General features: G+C 35.2%; 1 protein-coding gene across 4 annotated transcripts in view; it reads left to right on the forward strand.

The window, feature by feature from the left end:
* CSMD3 (CUB and Sushi multiple domains 3) overlaps window positions 1-18,554 on the forward strand; it is a 1,163,243-nt gene that overhangs the window by 938,720 nt on the left and 205,969 nt on the right. For all 4 annotated transcript variants that reach the window (XM_028122520.1, XM_088023099.1, XM_028122521.1 and 1 more), the window contains one exon: window positions 630-746. In XM_028122520.1, coding sequence (XP_027978321.1) covers window positions 630-746 — 117 coding nt within the window. The remainder of the gene's footprint in view (window positions 1-629; window positions 747-18,554) is intronic.

Consider the following 18,554-nt stretch of genomic DNA (forward strand, 5'->3'; position numbering starts at 1 on the left):
AGCATAATCAAGGTTGATTTTGAGTACAGTGTCAAAGCCTGGCAGTGAGTAAAACAATTTCCCACCTGCATATGTGATTTCTCATCATTATAAAAAAGATGATTATCTTTACATTTTATCATAAATGAAAGCAGGGCCACCATTATTACCTCTAGAGATAACACCATAATGATATTATTAAATTAATTTATCTCTGAGAAGAGTGAATCTAAATACTTAAAGTTTTATATGACCACAATTTATTTTTATTTTTTTATTTAGATTACTGATCCATGTGTATTCTTTTTTTAAATTTTATTTTGTTATGTTAATCACCATACATTACATCATTAGTTTTTGATGTAGTGTTCCATGATTCATTGTTTGCATATAACACCCAGTGCTCCATTCAGTATGTGCCGTCTTTAATACCCATCACCAGGCTAACCCATCCCCTCAACCCCCTCCCCTTTAGAACCCTCAGCCACAATTTATTTTTAAAATATTTGACAACGGTGAATCTTGTTGAAAGTTGGAAATAAATCCTATACCTTAAAATTCAATAGCTATAATTTTATATCAAGAAAATATTCATCGTATGATTTTTTAAAGTTTTTCTAAAAATATTTTTTGTCATTTTTACTTCCTAGCACCCTGTGGAAGTCGTTCAACAGGTTCAGAAGGCACTGTTCTATCACCAAACTATCCAAAAAATTACAGTGTTGGACATAATTGTGTTTATTCTATAGCAGTTCCCAAGGAGTTTGGTAAGTAATATTCATCTCATCATATAGTATTTCATTCCAGACATGCTTTATTTTCTGCTACATGCTCTTCAAAAATGTTAGTTTTTTTAATGAAAATATTCACTATTCATAAAGTGCTTTACCCCTGTAATTCTTTTTAGATAGTAGCTTTGTAATAATAAAATTTTGAGGTCATTTTACTCAATCTGAATTTACAGTCAAGTACACAGGTGAACAACAATATAAAAATGAAAACAGGATTGTTTTTAATTTTTAAAAATAAGTACATCCAGTAACCTTGCAAGTGCCTTCATGTTGGAATTACATAAAATGGGAAATTACCAGAGCACAAAGCAAAGTGTGCTCTGTAAAATATGCATAAGTCAAATATAGAACTATTATAATAATGAGAAAAGTATGTACCAAACAATCATATTGGTTTATACTTTTTTAAACACATTTCCAGGAAGAAAAGATTTTGGTTTTAAGTACCTGGTATCTGGGACAGCAGTGAATATGAAAAGACAGCAAAGGACATTTCAGCTCATCTTGTCAGCCTGACAGTCTGTTCGGCATTGGCACTGAGAAGACAATGTTTCCTTTGCTGCCTTCACGTCTCCCTGATCACAAGTCTTAGAAGTCACTTACCTGGCTTCTAAAGGTTTTGGATCTAAGGTCCAGCTGGATCTCACCCAGGTTAAGCTCTGTTTATGGATGGATAGGCCGAGGAAATTTAGTGAGCAGTAAAGTATGGGAGAGAGGCTGAAAGTTCAGACTTCTGCAATTTAGATTTACAGCATTGTGTTACACGGTAAAGGATTTGCTACAGCTGCAATGAATGTGTGGGTCTGAATGACGAAGTGTTTTAGCAGAAGGACATGGATTTTATCATACCAAGATTTTTGGATCACGTCTTGACTTAACGTTTCTGCTGATATATAAAATAAGCTGATGCTTCCAGTCCAATTTCTTATAACCTGGTATTACCTGTATATCCTCTTTCACTCTCTTCTGAAACAAGTCCAAGATCTTCAGCGTATTTGAGAGAACATTGACATCAGAAGTGAAGTACTAAACCTTGTGTTTAACCTTGATGTAGAATGGTGATGCCAGCATTAGCAAGGTGTCTGTTTCTTTACAAATAGTTCTTCTTTCTGGCATACTGATGGGTTAAATTAGAGTTGAGCTCTTTGAGAACGACAGTTTAGAAAGAAAAGCATTGTCCACTTAATTGTTTATTTATTTATTTTTTGCCTTTGGTGCCCCCAAATAGTCCTTTCCTTGCTAGAGGGGTTTTTAGTCCTCAGATGCCAACAATATTACACGGTTGCTGACAGAACCCTAGCAAAGATGGTCCAGAAGGTTGCATGGTTATCTCAGTCCTCTTTATAAGCCATCAATTTTTTCCATTAAATCTATTCTTGGGATGTCATGTGGACAAAAAAATGAGAAAGGAAAATCAGACATTTCCTTTCCTGACACATAGACATGCTGGTCACATAGATTTTACAGTAGCCAATGTGTGTTCAAAAAGGAAAGGAAAAGTACTGATTAAAATAAAAGTAAAAGTAATGGATTTCTGAAGAATGGAATCTACTGTAGCAGACTTGATGTAAGTTAAATGTAATCCTTTTAATGTAAAGTAATACAACTAATAATCAGTGGTTTTTAATATTAATTTTTAAATACGTCTTAGATTATTTGTGGATGAAAGCAAATGTTCTTTGATTTATTAGTAAGGAAACTGATTTTATTTTTATAAATGTTGCATCATTCTGTATTTCAAACTACATAGAAAGTCAGACAAACTTGGGATTCTAATTTCAGCCTGTCACATCTTATAGCTGTCTTTGGACAAGTTACGTATGCTCTTTGAGACTCAGTATCTTTATTTTTAAAATGGAGATCATTATGTCTGCAGAGCAGAGTTGTTGGGAAGGGTGAATGAGATTCCATATATAAAAAAAATATATAGATCTCACATAGTTCATGCTCATTATGAGTTTACACATGCCAACTTTGAAGTCAGATTTCTGGCTTCAGAGCACAATTCATTACTCTTTCTCATTAGATAAGTCGCATCATTGGCCTGAATTTTACTTTTCTCATCTCTGAAATAGAGGTGATAAATGTCTACCTCATAGGGTTAGTTTATAATTAAATGATATAATATATGTAAGTGGCAAAATTGTACATAGTTAAGTCACATACACACAGAAATACACATGCACACACACGTTTATGTTCACATTTGTGGACACCCCCCTGCCACTTACCAAAAATTATGTAATAAAATGACCTGAATTACTGGATTTATTAGCGTCTTAAGAGTAGCACAAATTTCTATTTTGCTTCTTCTTCCTCTCATTCTCATAGTTTCCTTCTGTTGCCACTGTTTTATGACTTTTTGGTATCACTTCCTAACATACCATTTCTCACTTTTTTCTCCTCTTGTCACTTATCTCAAATTATAATCATTCCTTCTTCTGTATCTTTTATATGCTGACACTCCTAGAATTTTACTTTTTAATCATTTAGCATAATATCTGTCAAATACACTCAATTCATTCATTGAAATTGCATTTTTTTACAAAGGTTAAGGTTCTACAGTTGCTGTGTAAGGAGAAAATCACATATAATCAACAGCATGCATGAAATTCCTTAACTCACCCATAATGATCATCTACATAATTTTGCATGAGCCCTATAGTCTCTGAGTAATTCTAACAGGACACTTTTCCTCTAATGTCAGAACAGGTAACAGTTTCTTTAGTTAATACCAGATGAGCTAGCTTGATTTTTTATAGGTGATGTGCTACCAAATTACTTTCATTTATCTATTTTTGCCCGGTGTAGAATTGAATTCGTATCAGTTAAATGTGAACATAATATGATCTTACTTTACAGGTTGATTGAATGAGTATTATTCTGTCAGTCAATTCCTATCTTTCAGTTTTTATAGATAAGAAAATTGTCAATTCCTAATGCTTTCCTGAGCATCATTGAATTTCATTTGAACTTCAGATATTAGGGTCACTTTGGTGATATTCATTCTGCAGGATTACGGTTGTTCTGTATATGTAGAACTAGAATAATTCTGGATCACTGAGTAACATTTATTGATGTCAACAATTAAGCTATTTCACTTGGATTTGGGGATTAAAAAATACCCTACCTTTCTATTAATAAAATATGTTTTATTTTTCCTTCATTTTTCAATTTTTAATTACCCGTTGTTTCCCTTTTATTGTTTGATTAAGCCTTCATGCAATGCATTATTTTTACGTGCCAAAACATGCAAAGCATATTTTCAATTTTGAATTTGATATAGATAAGATGCTTTAGAATGTGGGAGAACTGTTGACATTGTTAGATGAAAAAATATTTTTGGGGCGCCTGGGTGGCTCAGATGGTTAAGCGTCTGCCTTCGGCTCAGGTCGTGATCCCAGGGTCCTGGGATCGAGTCCCACATCGGGCTCCTTGCTCGGCGGGGAGTCTGCTTCTCCCTCTCCCTCTGCCTCTCCCCCTGCTTGTTCTCTGTCTCTCTCGCAAATGAATAAATAAAATCTTAAAAAAAAAAAAAAGAAAAAAGAAAAAATATTTTTGTTAATATGTATTTATACCTAGAGTATAGCAGCCAAAATCAAGTTATAGAGAGGGGAGAATTGCAAAAGTTGGAGAATAAATGTTGTGGACTTCTATTTCAACAATTCTGGCTGAGAGAAAAACAGGAGGAGTTAGGTTGGCAGTGAGGTGGGGTACAGGTCAGAGGCTAATGTCTGTGTTTGTTTTCTCTTAGGATAGAAAATAATGAAGTTCTTATTTTAAAGCCCAAGAGAAAGAATGACACAATACCCAGGGTAAAATTAAATATTTTAGATGGACCAATTGGTAAATCAAGATACATGAAACAATTTAAGGAGATAGGATTTAAAAAAAAAATACTGAAGGACCTCTTTATAATTCAGAAGAAATGATTCACAACTAGTAATACCTAATACCTAAATTAGTTTCACATGGAATAATACTTTTTGAAATGATTATCCCTTTCTATCCTCCCACCCTCACTTCCCTTCAGTCACCCATTCCTCACATTCCAGGAGTATGTGTAAAAGAGAATGTATTAGTGTCTGAGGGCTGCCATAACAAAATCACAAACTCGGTGGCTAAACAGCAGAAATTTATTCTCTCAGTTCTGGAGGCTTATCTCTGAAATCAAGTTATCCGTAGTGCCACACTCCCTCTGCAGGCCCCAGGGGAGAATCCTTCTTTGCTTTTTTCCAGCTTCTAGTGGCTTTCAGCAACCCTTGACCTCCTGTGGCTTGTAGCTACATCACTCTGGTTTCTGACTCTGTCTTCACAAACCTTTGCTGTTTATGTGTCTCCTCTGTTTCTGTGTGTGTCTCTCTCCTCTTTTCTTATACGGACACTGGTTGTTGGGCACATCCTAATCCAGTATGATTTCATATTAAAATTTAATTAATTACATCTGCAACGACCCTGCTTCCAAATACAATGACATTCTGAGCTCCTGGGTGGATACAAATTTGGCAGGGCGGGGGACGACAGTATTCACCCCACTACAGAGGTTGAACTTTATTACCATGGTTTTATGTAGAAGATCTTAACAAAAATTATAAAGCTTGTAACAAATATTAGCTGCGTAGAATGTAAACTGACATTTAGATTTCTTGCAGGATTCCAACATGCAAATCGCCTTGAGGATATCCAGAATAGTGTGTGGTGACTTAATTTTGTGTTTGGCCTCCCAGACAGTTTCACCTTCTAAAAGACCCACCTTGAATGTATATTTATTAAAGTACAAAGCTTACTCTTCCCCAAAACTAGCTTTCGAAAGTAGAATCTTGGAAGTAGGCACGAACACTTTTTCAAGTTTTTCGTCTTCATTTTCCCAATTAGTCTGCCCTCTCTTTATCTTCTGCTATTGGTGCAGTCTCTTGCTTGCATAGGTTTCAAATTTGTGAATTCCTAAATCACACAAAGTTGTCAGACTGGTCTACTCTGTACAAGGGGAACAGACAGTTACTAAAACCTTTTGGGTATTGCTGGAGGGACATTTTTGGTTTGTTTTGTTTTAAGTTGTTGATATCACCTTGAACTTCTCTCCTACTTTCACATATTTTATATTTTATATTCTTATTCACAACCATTATTTTTCCTATTTTTCATTGTAGGTCAATTTAGAAACATTTTTCCCTTGATGTTGCCTACAAATGGGGTTATAGCCGTGGGGTTTTTTGGTTTGTTTTTTTCTCAAACTTTTACCATAATATTATAGCATAAACACTGGCAATGATTAGATAATGAATATTTCATTAATCCTTATTATATTCATTAAATTTGGTATTTCTTTTCCATCTTACAGACTTAGGAACTTACAAAATGATTGTTAAATGCAATTTATTTTTGCAATACCATATCTTTCACATTGCTGTATTAACTGTTGGTCTATAAAAAGTAGGATTTAAAAATTTAGGTCTTCTTAGAATTTAGAAGGAAAAAAGCAAAAATGGTGGATTAAAACTAAGATGTGCACACATGCACACACACACTATATATATGTACACATATAAGTGTTTTTTTAATACTTGTAGGGTTTCTGTACTTTTTAATATGTACTACGGTAATTTTGACCTGCAGATGGAAAGTTAACTATTGTCATCTTGCGTGTTAAACTAGTAGCCATTCTTTTACTCAGTGTATATTCTCCTCTAAAACTCAGACACATATCTGACCATTTGTCTTTTGATCTTATATCTAGGTGGTTTTCAATGATCTGTTTTATTCAGCATCCCTTACATAATTTATGTTGTTGTTACCTAACTTTATACTTGAGTAATTTAGTCACTAATTTTCCCCAAATTGTAGTGACAAATTGTTTTGAAATTATTTTTGTATGCTCATTAGGTCAGTAAATCATGTCATTGGCATTCTGTTTTTCCTGGTGTGAAGTTTTCAGTAATGAATGAACTCTTTCGGTCAATAAAGGCTTTTTATATTTTATATTTAAAATGTATGACACTTCATTTTTTAACAGTGCATCAAAATCAATGATTAGTGTTTTGTAAATATTGAATTTACTTGTCTAACAATGACAAATGTTCACAAAATGTGTGTTTATTCAGAATGTATATTTACTATTTATCATTATTTGTTAGATATAGAACAACTGTAAAGAAAAGGGTGCTCTCTTACTTTTTAAAAATGAATGGTTCTGTTAATGTCAGTAGGAAGAAATGTGTATGTTAATTTTGCACCTATAAGAGAGGAAATCCTTATTTTCGAGCCCAACATTTTAGAGTAAGGAAAGTGTCATTATTATATGTATCTATATTTATATTATTTAATTCCTTGGGTACTATTTATATAATTAGATGAAGCCATGTTTGGTCACCAGCTAGACCAGGATCCCCCATCCAACTTTGGTTTGGATGTTAAGACTTATGACACCACACATGCACTAAGAAGGTATGAAAAGATATATTACTCATAGAATGAGACTTTCTGGGAAGAGCAGGGCACAGTCCAAAACTGGATTCGGTCAGATCCAAAATTGCTTAAGGAAACAAAGCTGATTGGCTTTGGACTTTATTGTGGTGCTGGAGTGAAAGCTCCTACATGCTGGCCGGAGCTTATGCAGTTTGAAATTCCCATTTGTTCTAAAGGAGAGCGTACCCTGGGTTTCTCATTAGCTTGCCCCAGATAGAGAAGGAGTATGACTTGAAACTTTTCATTAATTAAACATCAAAAATGGATCAGACTTATCACAATTCACTCTTGGTGTTTGACTGATAAGTGAAATGTGTCATATTTTAACTTGTCTAAGCCACAATGTCACTTTATAAGGCTTGCATCTGGAGATTGGTAAGGGACACCAAATTTCCATTGAATGTCTCGTTGCAGAGCTTGGCATTTTGAATTGTGAGAAGTGAAATGATTGTGTTGATCACTGTCAATAACAACCAGAATTCTGAAAAGGATAGGGAGTGTCTTGATGAAGCCTTAGTATTACGGCTTTAGTATATGTAGAGATATGTGTTGCATTGATTTATTTTTGGAGTATGTCTGAGACAAGATTCCCAGAAATTTTTGCCCCATAAGGGGCAACCTTGGGCCACATGCTCAGACAATTGCCAGTGGCCCAAGGGTCTAAAACATATTTAGTTTTTGACCAGGGCATCCAGTATAAAAACGACTATCCAATGTTTGGGCAGTTGTACTGATCGTTGAGTCTTTAATCAGGAATATCTTGGTTAAAGTATTAAAAGCAGCAGCTTTGCAGGGCGTTCAATCATGTCAGTGATCTTGGTTATACTGTCTGTAAGGTGTACATGTTACAGATTCCCTTTGCCTTTTCACTCAGTTTGATCCCAAAGAGCTACTCAGGTAGCTAAGGGGTTCAGAAGAGAAACCTCTGCAAAAGCATGGCATCTGGTAAGGAACTAAGGACCAGAAAAGCCACAACCTTCATGCAGGTGGGGTAGGCAATAGGGCCGACATTTAGCTCTAATATGTAGCTGTCATTTCCCTTTTTAGCAAGGAGGGCTTAGTGGCCATACTAAGTGCAGGGTACACTTCCATGACCCAAGGCACAATGGGCAGCTGAATGTAGAGAGCTATAGATTCAGAGGCTTTGAGAGCCTCTGCTTCCATGATATCCCAGTATGCAGGATTGCTACTGTAATGGCATGTGATGTGGAGCTTAGAGGGGAATCTTCTCGGACCAGAAGTTCAAGGGCAACTTATGCCCATCATGAGTGGTTCAGAGACTCTAAGAGCGATGAGAGGAAGTTGCTAAAGTCTCTAAAGTAACAGAGTCTCTGTGGGACCTCACCTGTCGTATCATAATTTGGAAAGAGTATAGAGACATTTTTGTAGATGGCCCCGTTCAAGGTAGACCAGTTTACTAGTCACAGCATACATGGGCTTAAGTAAAACTATAAATTAGGAATATGTTGCCTTAAAATCCAAAAATTCCTAGAAGGTTGTTTAGCAGGTTTCAATAGTATGGTGCCATGAGGGTCAATATTTCTTTCTTGAGACACCTGGCTGGCATGCGACTCTTGATTTCGGAGTTGTGGGTTCAAGCCCCACATTGGCTGTAGAGATTACATAAAAATAAAATCTTAAAAAAAAAAAAAAGTTTCTTCCTAATGGTGTCAGGAATGGAGTGGCTTTTGGCTGACCAAGTCATTTGTAGGGATTTAACTGAAGTGACAGGGCCTCCTGTTATGTGTGGGGAAAAGAAACCTGCCCCTTTTGTGAGCTCCTTGTATTTGTATGTCTTAAGTGATTGTGGCAAATGCATCTCCATGAAGGAAGATGTCGTCAGTGTGATATCATTACCTGTGCTCCTCAAGAATTTGGACACACTTATAATTTTGCCTACAAAAATGTATGCAGTGGCCGGACTACTGAAGACCTCATGGTAGACAGGTAGAGGTGTCTCTTCAAAGCTGAAGTCAAAAAGTGTTATATTCCATCATAGTTGAGAGCAAACTATGGCTGAGAGTCTGTGGAAATTGGTATTAAACAACATATGAGCCAAATAAATAACAAAATATTTACCAGATGATGATTGGATGGACCCAGTCATTTCAATAATACTGATTATGGGGCCCTTAACGGGTAGAAACACAGAACCACAGTAATCCACCATGAAGTACCATTCACTTTTCTGAGGGTTAAGAACAGCTAAATTGGGATGTTAAAGGGAGAAATATTGGGGATAAACACCCCTTCTCTAAATAAGTCTTTTATAAGGTGTTTCAATCTTTGAAAACTCGGTTTTGACTTATATTGGGCCATATTAACTATTTTAATTATGGAGAAAGGTCCATAGTGTCTCAATTTGTCAAACCTTCAGTAAGTGCCAAAGACATAATTTAACTTAGTACGTTTTTGGTTAGAGTTTCCATGACTACTATGGGATATTTAGGCTGGGCAATAATTCTGATGATTAAGACAAGGCATACTTCTTTGTTTACTATTTTATATTTCATGGCTCCTTTATATTGTAGGGTGTGCCTAAGTTCACTAGCTCTAAATTTACTGAAATCCCCAGGAATAACTATAATTTGGGCCTCTGTAATGATATAAGACCATGAAGGTTTGCCAGTTGGTGCATCTCAGTAGATATTAAAGTTCAAAATCTGTGCTATAGAGGTGCAAAAGATAATTAGAAACATTTTATATTTTCACTTTATAAAGCCTTGTGGTAAATTTTGGATTTCTAATTGGGTCAAATTGTGGATCTCTTTCTCAGTTTTCTGTTTCCTCCTCACCTTGTGTGTTTGTTTGTTTAATGGTTAACTAGATATAATTTGGAGGAGGGGTAACCTCTTTACCCTGCTCATATTCATAAGATTCTTTGTCTAGAAAATGTCAGATCTATAACATGAGGGCTAGGGTCATCCCCTGTAACAACTGTTTCTTTATAGGGCTTAAGGATCCAGAGTTTAAGTAGCGTTTTAATTACCTCTTTATTTTTCCACATAGATGCCATAAGTGTTTGTTTGTTTTTTCTCTATAAGCATAAGGATCAGCATCTTTGTTACAAACAGGCCTGGGCAGCAGTAATAGCAAAAGCATTTTCATGGAGTCTTAGTGAGTCATCTGCTTCCAGGAGTGTAGACCTTAGCGTGCTACCTAATAACTGCTCTTCCACACAACTGGCCACCCAGCAGCCCTATAAATTGCACAAGGTATCAGTACTTTTCCTGAGATTTCTACGGAAGAAGCGTCAATTCGTTGTTAAGACTCACAACCAACAGTCATAACATAAAACTGTTCCTCTGAACTTTGCATTATTCACAGCTTATGCTGTAATCAAGACATACAGTTCCACGTGAGGCATACAGCTAGGATCAGGCTTGACACAACCCAGCAGTGGTATTGTGGTATTGTGGTAACTTTAAGGAAGGCTTTAACTCTTGTTTCTAAACGCCAATTGTCAAAATTTCTGGTGTAGATTGATTAACTCTGTGATAAAAATTCTGTAGAACTCAGCAAATACAGCACAAAGCAGCATAGCTCAAAGTGCAAGATTGCTAGCAGGTAAAAGAACCAGTTTCTAAACCAAAGCATTTATCACCTGGACACCTGCTCACTGCTTCAGTTGTTGAGCTTACTCTACTCTTGGTTTGGGTTTTGAGATGGATGGCACTACACAAACAATATGGGAGCATGAACATTTTTAATTAGTCACATAATGAGGCTATTTGGGAAGAGGACAGGCTCCCAAACAGGTCCAGAATGACATGATACAGCAGGGAAGGGAGAGAAGCTTTGGGGTTCTACCCAGAGGTAGGTTGGTAGTGGTGTGAGGGTTCCTGTGTTCAGGTCAGTGCTTTAGTGGTTTCAACTTTCCACTAGTGCCAAAGCAATGAGAACTCAGGCGTTCTAATCAGCTTGCTCAGATGTGTGGCCGAAGAGGAAGGGGAGCAGTGAGGCTTGAAATCTGTCAGCAGTCAGACATCTAAATATGCCTGTGGCCCCTCTAATACAAGATGGAATTTATAAAGCTGTAATTTATAGATTGTATAACATCATGTCTTAAATATATTGATATATATCATAACTTCCTATTACCATTATGTTCTCTTTCCACTTAAAAAATTATTTCCTTTCAGCCTCCAAGAAAATGAGTATAATATGCTTTAGAATTTTATTAGCTGAATTCTTAAAATAGCTGTCAAATGATCTATTAGGTAATTATGGTCAATGTATATTTGCATCCATTATGTAATGGATGTCAATGTTGATGTTTTAAATTTCTCTCATTTTTATGAAAAAATCAGTTATAGGAAATAAATGATGCTTAATAATTCAGAAGAAAACTTTGGAAAATATAGTGCAGAAATATGTCTAGACATTTTACAATAATTTGTTTAAATGGTGATTGTGTTTCACCATATTAATATTTTTTCCATTCATATTCACTTTTCTTTTTTGCTGTATTTTACCAAGTTGATAAGTTCAGTGGATGCCCCATCAGGCTGTTTAATAGCAGTTGGCATCAGATTGCTGAAGATTATTTTGAATTAAAGTTCGAAGTCATAAAGTCAGTGATGGTAACAATAATAAACTTAAAAAGAAGATTGAACAGTTGTGGAATACTGGGAAAAAAAACTGTTCTGGGAGTCCACAGGTCTGGATTGTGGTCCTTTATCTGCCTCTAATTGGCCGTGTAATCTTAAGTAAGTTATTTAAGCTTTCTGGACCTCATTTTTTTTATCTATAAGATGAAAATCTTTGATTCAATGGTCTGGGACTTGCCAACTTAAAAAAATATATATATATGCAATTTACTTTTAAATTCAAAGAGTATGCTATTAGTAGTTAAAGAAGTAAAATATAGGAAAGTACTACCAAACTTTCTGATAATTCAAGAGTCTGATTTTAGAATTACGTGGATTTGTGTGATTTTAGTTAATTCCAAAAATGACTATAAATTTAGTATAAATTCTGAATCTTTTATGTTCCTGAAAAAAGTAAAATAAGTTATGTAACAGCATTATGCTACATTCTCCTTTTTAAATTTTCTTTCTTTTTCTTTTCTGATTTTTAATGAATCGGAATATCCTTGGTTATCTTTACCTTTGTCACCTCTATCATTAAAGTTCCAGAAGTATTTTTCAGTCACTACAAATGTTAGAAAATTATTTTCTACTCTATTCAAATACTTGTATTTAGGTACAAGGTAATTCCTTGGATAAACTCAAATATTCATATATAGGGAGAAAACTTTACCTACAGAATTTTACTGTAAATTTGATGGTCTCCTCTTAAGAACTCAATATGGGAGAATATTTGAAATAATGAAAAGGAAAAAGAAAACAGCACTGTTCTCTATATGTATTCATAACTTCTTCTGGAAAAGTTCTTATGGAGAAGTCATTAACCAAAGTCTTTTTTAGTGTTTCATTATTCTGTCATGCAGAATCACATTTGTAATATCTCACACTATGACAGATGAAAGCTAGAAGATAAATGAGTCACAAAAACACACAGCATGCCACAGGCAGAGCCTTTTGTAAACATGGAATACCCATCATTTTTGACACTTTCCCACTGATATTTCAGGATGGTATAATGATCTCTAATTGTTTAACACTGAAATCCAGTGCTGATTACAATTAAAATACAATTTTTTCTTCTGTTTTAGTGACTTATGATTTAATTTTTCTGCTTTAGACCCATCAAAATGTTAAAATTTTTAAGCGATTCATTTATTTGAAAACTCAATAAGTTGTATTTCAAATAAGTTAAAGGATTGATGGTGTTTAATTTGTGGTCAGTATACAAATACATGGTACACATCACACACTACAGAAGTGTGGTTCTGGGCCGTGAGTTAAAGGAATTTAACTAAAATTCTCTTACAGTTTATATAAACTCTTAATATATCAACCTAGCTGTTTTTGCTGAACAGGTAAAACTCCAAAATAGATGTGTAACTAAAATATTTTCTGAATTACAAAAGCCGTTATCTACTGAAAAACCAAACTATAGAGTTTCATCTGTCATATTGCTTCTCTTAGCAAACTTTCATATAATGTATTTGTTAAACCTAGTATAATATTTATTTCAACAGATATTGCCAATTAAAATTCAAATTAAAAGCGTTGATTTGGGGGTGTCTGGGTGGCTCACTCGTTTAAGCATCCAACTCTTGGTTTCGGCCTAGGTCATGATCTCAGGGTCATGAGATTGAGCCCTACGTCAAGCTCCACACTTAGCATAGAGTCTCCTTGGGACTCTCCCTCTCCCTCTGCCCCTCCCCCCACTCATGCCCCTCTCTTTCTCTCTCTCAAATGAATAAACAAAATATTTAAAAAGGTAATAAAAATAAAAGCATTGATTTAATGGCAGATGATATAAATGAGATCAGGATGTGGGCATAGTAAGGAATGGCATTCCTGTGGTTTCACCTTCTTGAAAGCAGTAAATTCTACAATGTTTAAAACACAGGATGGTCTGAACAAAGTTCATCTGTGGAATGAATATGATTTTCAATCTAATATGTTTGCAGTGTTTCGTTTAGAAGTATGGAAACTTAATGACTTCCTTTCCCTTTTTCTCATCCCTTTGCTTTTCTCCACCATCTCTCAATTCAGAGAAATATACTACTATTAACTCTAACCACATTGTGAGTAGAGACCTGTATTATATTGCTTATAAGTGGTAATTATTCAGTAATTGTATCAACTATTTATTTAAACAGTATGTACATGGTCAGCCTTGAGCTAAAATCTGAGTTTATAGGTTATGTAAACAGTGGTTCTTGCCCTTCAGGAGAACATAAGAAAGGAATTAAATAAAGGAACAGTTTATTTAAAAAAGATTATGGAAACTGCTATAATAGATGTTTGTGAGGATGCTAAGGAAACATGGCAGGTGATGAGGCAGGTTTGGGAGATGGGGGTCACAGTGTCAGAAACATTTACCTGATGAAATACTGTGTGGCCTGAGTCTTAGAGAATGTGCAATTGTTAGTCTCTTAAAGAACAATATTCCAGCCAGACAGAACAACACAGGCAAAGGCATAGATATATGGTTCATGGTTTCTGAAAGGAACTACATATTTTTCTCACATATTTCCTCTAAGCCTTTTCAGAACAGTTAATATGCCAATGTGCATGTCATCCACGTGTGCATGTGTGTGAGTGTGTATGTGTGTACATTCATTTATATATATTTGGTTGGGCATTTTTTTTAAGTTGCAGCCCAAAAAATATTGAACTAATGTGTAAGCTCTTTGTGGTCAGAAGTTAAATTTTGTTATTGAAATGTTAGAGCAGACAATTTTTGTCACATTAAAATGTATATATATGTATATATATATAGAGAGAGAGAGAGACTATGTGAATGATAGGATTAAGAAATTAATCAAGTCACCCTTTATACTGGGTGAGGATAACACATTCTTATATTTTCCCAGACTTTTTATCTACCATATTTAGTAACCAGAAGATTAGTATATTCATGTTTCAATCAACTGTTTACTTAGTTGATAACTCCGTTTTAATAATCATAAAATTAGGCTACACCTAATTCCTTAAGGAACCTCTTGCAATTGATTATTTTTGCAGACAACAACTCACATTATGTCATTGGCTCTAACTTATTTTATTGATCTACCTTCGGCCACCAATTAAAACATTTTTAAACATAGGTATTATAAGTAAACCTCATACACAAAAATCATAATTGTTTACATTGTAGAAAATAACATTTGTTGAAGATGAATCTTTGAAGTTACAAAATTGTTGTTTTTATTGTCAGTGTCATTATCTATGTTTAAATTGTTTGGAAATATTGAGCCTGTACAATTTCGTTGAGGATTTCCAGTTTAAACTGTGATTATCAAGACACATAATGCTGTTGGAATCCCAGAGCATGTTCTGTGACTCATATTTCCTGCTCAAATACTTCAGTGAATTTTGTGGTGAAATATTCTCTGAAACTCTTATAATATATGATATAATATAAAATGTTACAGTTCACATGCCCCAAATCCACATGTTCAAGAAATGGAATTTCCCATCTTGTCCAGAGTTTTCTCTAAATGTCTAAAGTTTAAAGAACGCCAGCAGAGTAATGATGGAGAGTTTGGGAGCAGGGCAGAGGTGAGGGGGACCTGGGGAAAGGTTCAGATGTAGCATTTGGTTCTGTCGTAACTGCTGAGGTATATCCTCACTCTTTTTTGATCCAAGTGCCTGTACAGAATCTGCTGCTTCCTCTTTCTTATCATGGCTGCAAGGTACCTCCTTCACCTGATTTCTCCCAGGATGCATCTGAATGCCTAGGTGTGCAGGACTTTGTTAAGGATTGATGCTTACCTAAATTACCAAGATGCCTCTTGGTGTTTGGCTTGGAGAGGGCTGTATGCACTCACCTTGGAGAACCTCCGTTTCTAAGCTTGTCTGTACAAGCTCCTCTCTTCCTTCCCAGTATAGGAAGGCTCTACCCAGGATGTTGGTGGCACAGGAGGAATAGGGCAGAGGAATAAGTTCATCCACCTAGCCAATCATATTTCCAAATATTTTTTATTTTGATGACTAGACTTTTGAAGTTCAAAAGATGTGGATCTGACCATTATTTGTATTCTGTCATGTCGTCTGTTCCCCTAAGGTATATAGTAGGACTAGAGTTGGAATTATATATGAGAAAAAGCTGCAAGGTGTAAAGTTCTGTGGGTGTAGGGAGAAAACATCAATAAATATCACAAAATATTTCCTGCATTTTATAAATCAATTTGAAATAGAGATTCATGTATTATTTTAGTTTTGCTTATAATTTCTCAGGAACACATTTGTTTTATAATTTATAATTGACTAATAGATTAATCTTTGTATTCTTTTTCTTTTGTTTAAGATTTTATTTATTTATTTGAGAGAAAGACAGCAAGCATGAGCAGGGGGGAGGGGCAGAGAGAGAAGGAGACTCCCTCCTGAGCAGGGAGCCTGACTCCAGGCTTCACCCTGAGATCATGACCTGAGCCTAAGGCAGATGCTTAACTGACGGAGCCACCCAGGTGCCCCTCTTTTTCTTTAAAATGATTTTTTTTACATCATCTTCTGAGCTTGCTTTCATATTTAATGAGGGTTCGTGTCTAGACATATCCGAAAACATATCCTCTACTCTCAGAGGAAAAACTTGATAGCAATAAGAGCTGGATTTCAGGTTTTTATCAGATTTTGTTTTGTTTTGATTTGTTTTAAGTAATCTCTAATGCCCAACAGGGGCTGGAACTCATGACCCCGAGATCAAGAGCAGCATGCAACATGCTCCACCAGCTGAGCCAGCCAGGTGCCCTTGGGTTCCAGTTTTATCACCACTGTGACCTCAGGCAAATCATTTATCTTCTCTGAGATAATCTCCTATAAAATAGAGATAATTATCTCTGCCCTCTACCCTAATCCATAAGATTACTAAGACCATAAAACAAACATGCATGTGCACACAGGCACGCTCATGTTGTAAAGTGTAGGACCCCCTGTAAAGGTTAGTAATAATCTTTTCAATGTTTTTGTTTTCTCACTGATTAATTTTAAGAAGTATAACAATTCAAGAACTCTATTTTCAATGTATTTTTGAGTATGAACAAGATTTGGTTCCACTTACTTTCTTCAGATAATAGACTCTTCTCCATCCCAGGAAGTACATATATGTTTTGTTAATAGTATTTGTTCCACAGAACCATTTGTCTCTACTTAGTGTTGACTGCACTTGAGAAGAAACTGTATGAGAATCCTTTATTGAATGAAACCTGAGTTCCACAGACTGCTGATTACTAGGTTTGCCTATCTGATGATCACCCTCACCAATTCGTGAAATTCTTCTAAGATTTACCAGGTTGTTTGCTTTCCATTTTTGCTGATTTCTGCTACAATTGCTCTGTGGACTTCCTGTTTGAAAAATAAAGTCCATATTCACAGTTCTTAACTATTTACAAAGCATATCATGAGACACTCTCTTCCAGCTTTCTACCACCCATTTTTTTTCATAACATTTAAAACATAATCATCCTCCATATTTTTCTGCTGTAAAATTTTGTTTTCTATTTCCTAGGAAATGATATGATATCTGGAATTTGTTTCCAAATAATCTCAGAAGCTGGGGCTGATATGGTTTTCATAGATGAAACTAGACTCTTCAAAGAGTAGATAATTTAAATTTTTCTGTACAAAAAATGTTTATAAAAATCAATTGATCTTTTACCAGTATTATTTGTAAAAAAAAGAATGGGATAAAAATAAATATAAAAATATATACCTTTTATATTTTTAATCCCCAACTTGTATCATTAATTGTTGATAGAGGATAGTCTGGGATCATTTTCCCACTGAGGTAGCCTGCTGTGTGATGGTCTATCAGTTTCTTATTTTCTCATTCCTTAGATTTCCTTGGATTTGAATAGGTATGGTATCTTTCTAGGACTAAAAGACCATGTCCTACCTTTATCAATCAGTTAACAAGCTATGTGAAAGCTGGATGAGTCATTTATTATTTCTGGATCTCAGCAGTTTCCTCATCCCTAAGATGAGGGAACTGAAAAATTTTTTTCTTTTCTGTTTTGTTAAGTAAGTTCCACGTCTGGCATGGATCCCAATATGGGGCTTGAACTCATGACCCTGAGATCAAGACCTGAGCTGAGATCAAAAGTCAGATGCTTAACTGACTAAGCCACCCAGGCACCTCCCCATTTCTATTTTTTACTGTAAATTTCTTTAGTTTTGATTATTTCTTGACCTATTTATTATGCTCTATTTCCCCGACTACTCTGTGCATTTGACTTATCTGTGTAGCGTATTACCTGAGCAGTATATGTTTTTTTATTACAATGATGTTCTGGTAAGTAAAGGCTTACTTCTGATTTTAATTGGTTGACTTTCTCTGTGTACTCGAGTAAACTGACTCATTCATTTACATGACGAGATGGCCAGAGCAGCCATGTCCTGACAGAACACAGAATGATGTTACGTCTGCCTAGGTTAGTTGTTTGAGCTCTCAAACCAGGAATTAAAGAAAAAAAAAGTATTATTTAAACAAGAAACATATGTGCACCATAATTACCAGATAATCAATTGCTAAGTGAAAACACTGAAAATAGCCTCCTAAAGAGTTAAAGCTGTCATTAGAAATGCCTCCAAATCTCAATCTTGCCTTTCCACCTAGTATTGCACATCTTTGATGAATGAAAGTTACATCTATTGGATTATGTGGTCATTTCTCTGTTTAAGAAATTTTCAAGAAAATTTAATCACAACAATTTTGCTAGCTTAGAAAACATGGTTTCATTTT

Source organism: Eumetopias jubatus, unplaced genomic scaffold (assembly GCF_037043125.1).
Source record: "Eumetopias jubatus isolate StellerSeaLion01/CBP00866 unplaced genomic scaffold, mEumJub1_p1.0 scaffold_4, whole genome shotgun sequence".
Lineage (NCBI taxonomy): Eukaryota > Metazoa > Chordata > Mammalia > Carnivora > Otariidae > Eumetopias > Eumetopias jubatus.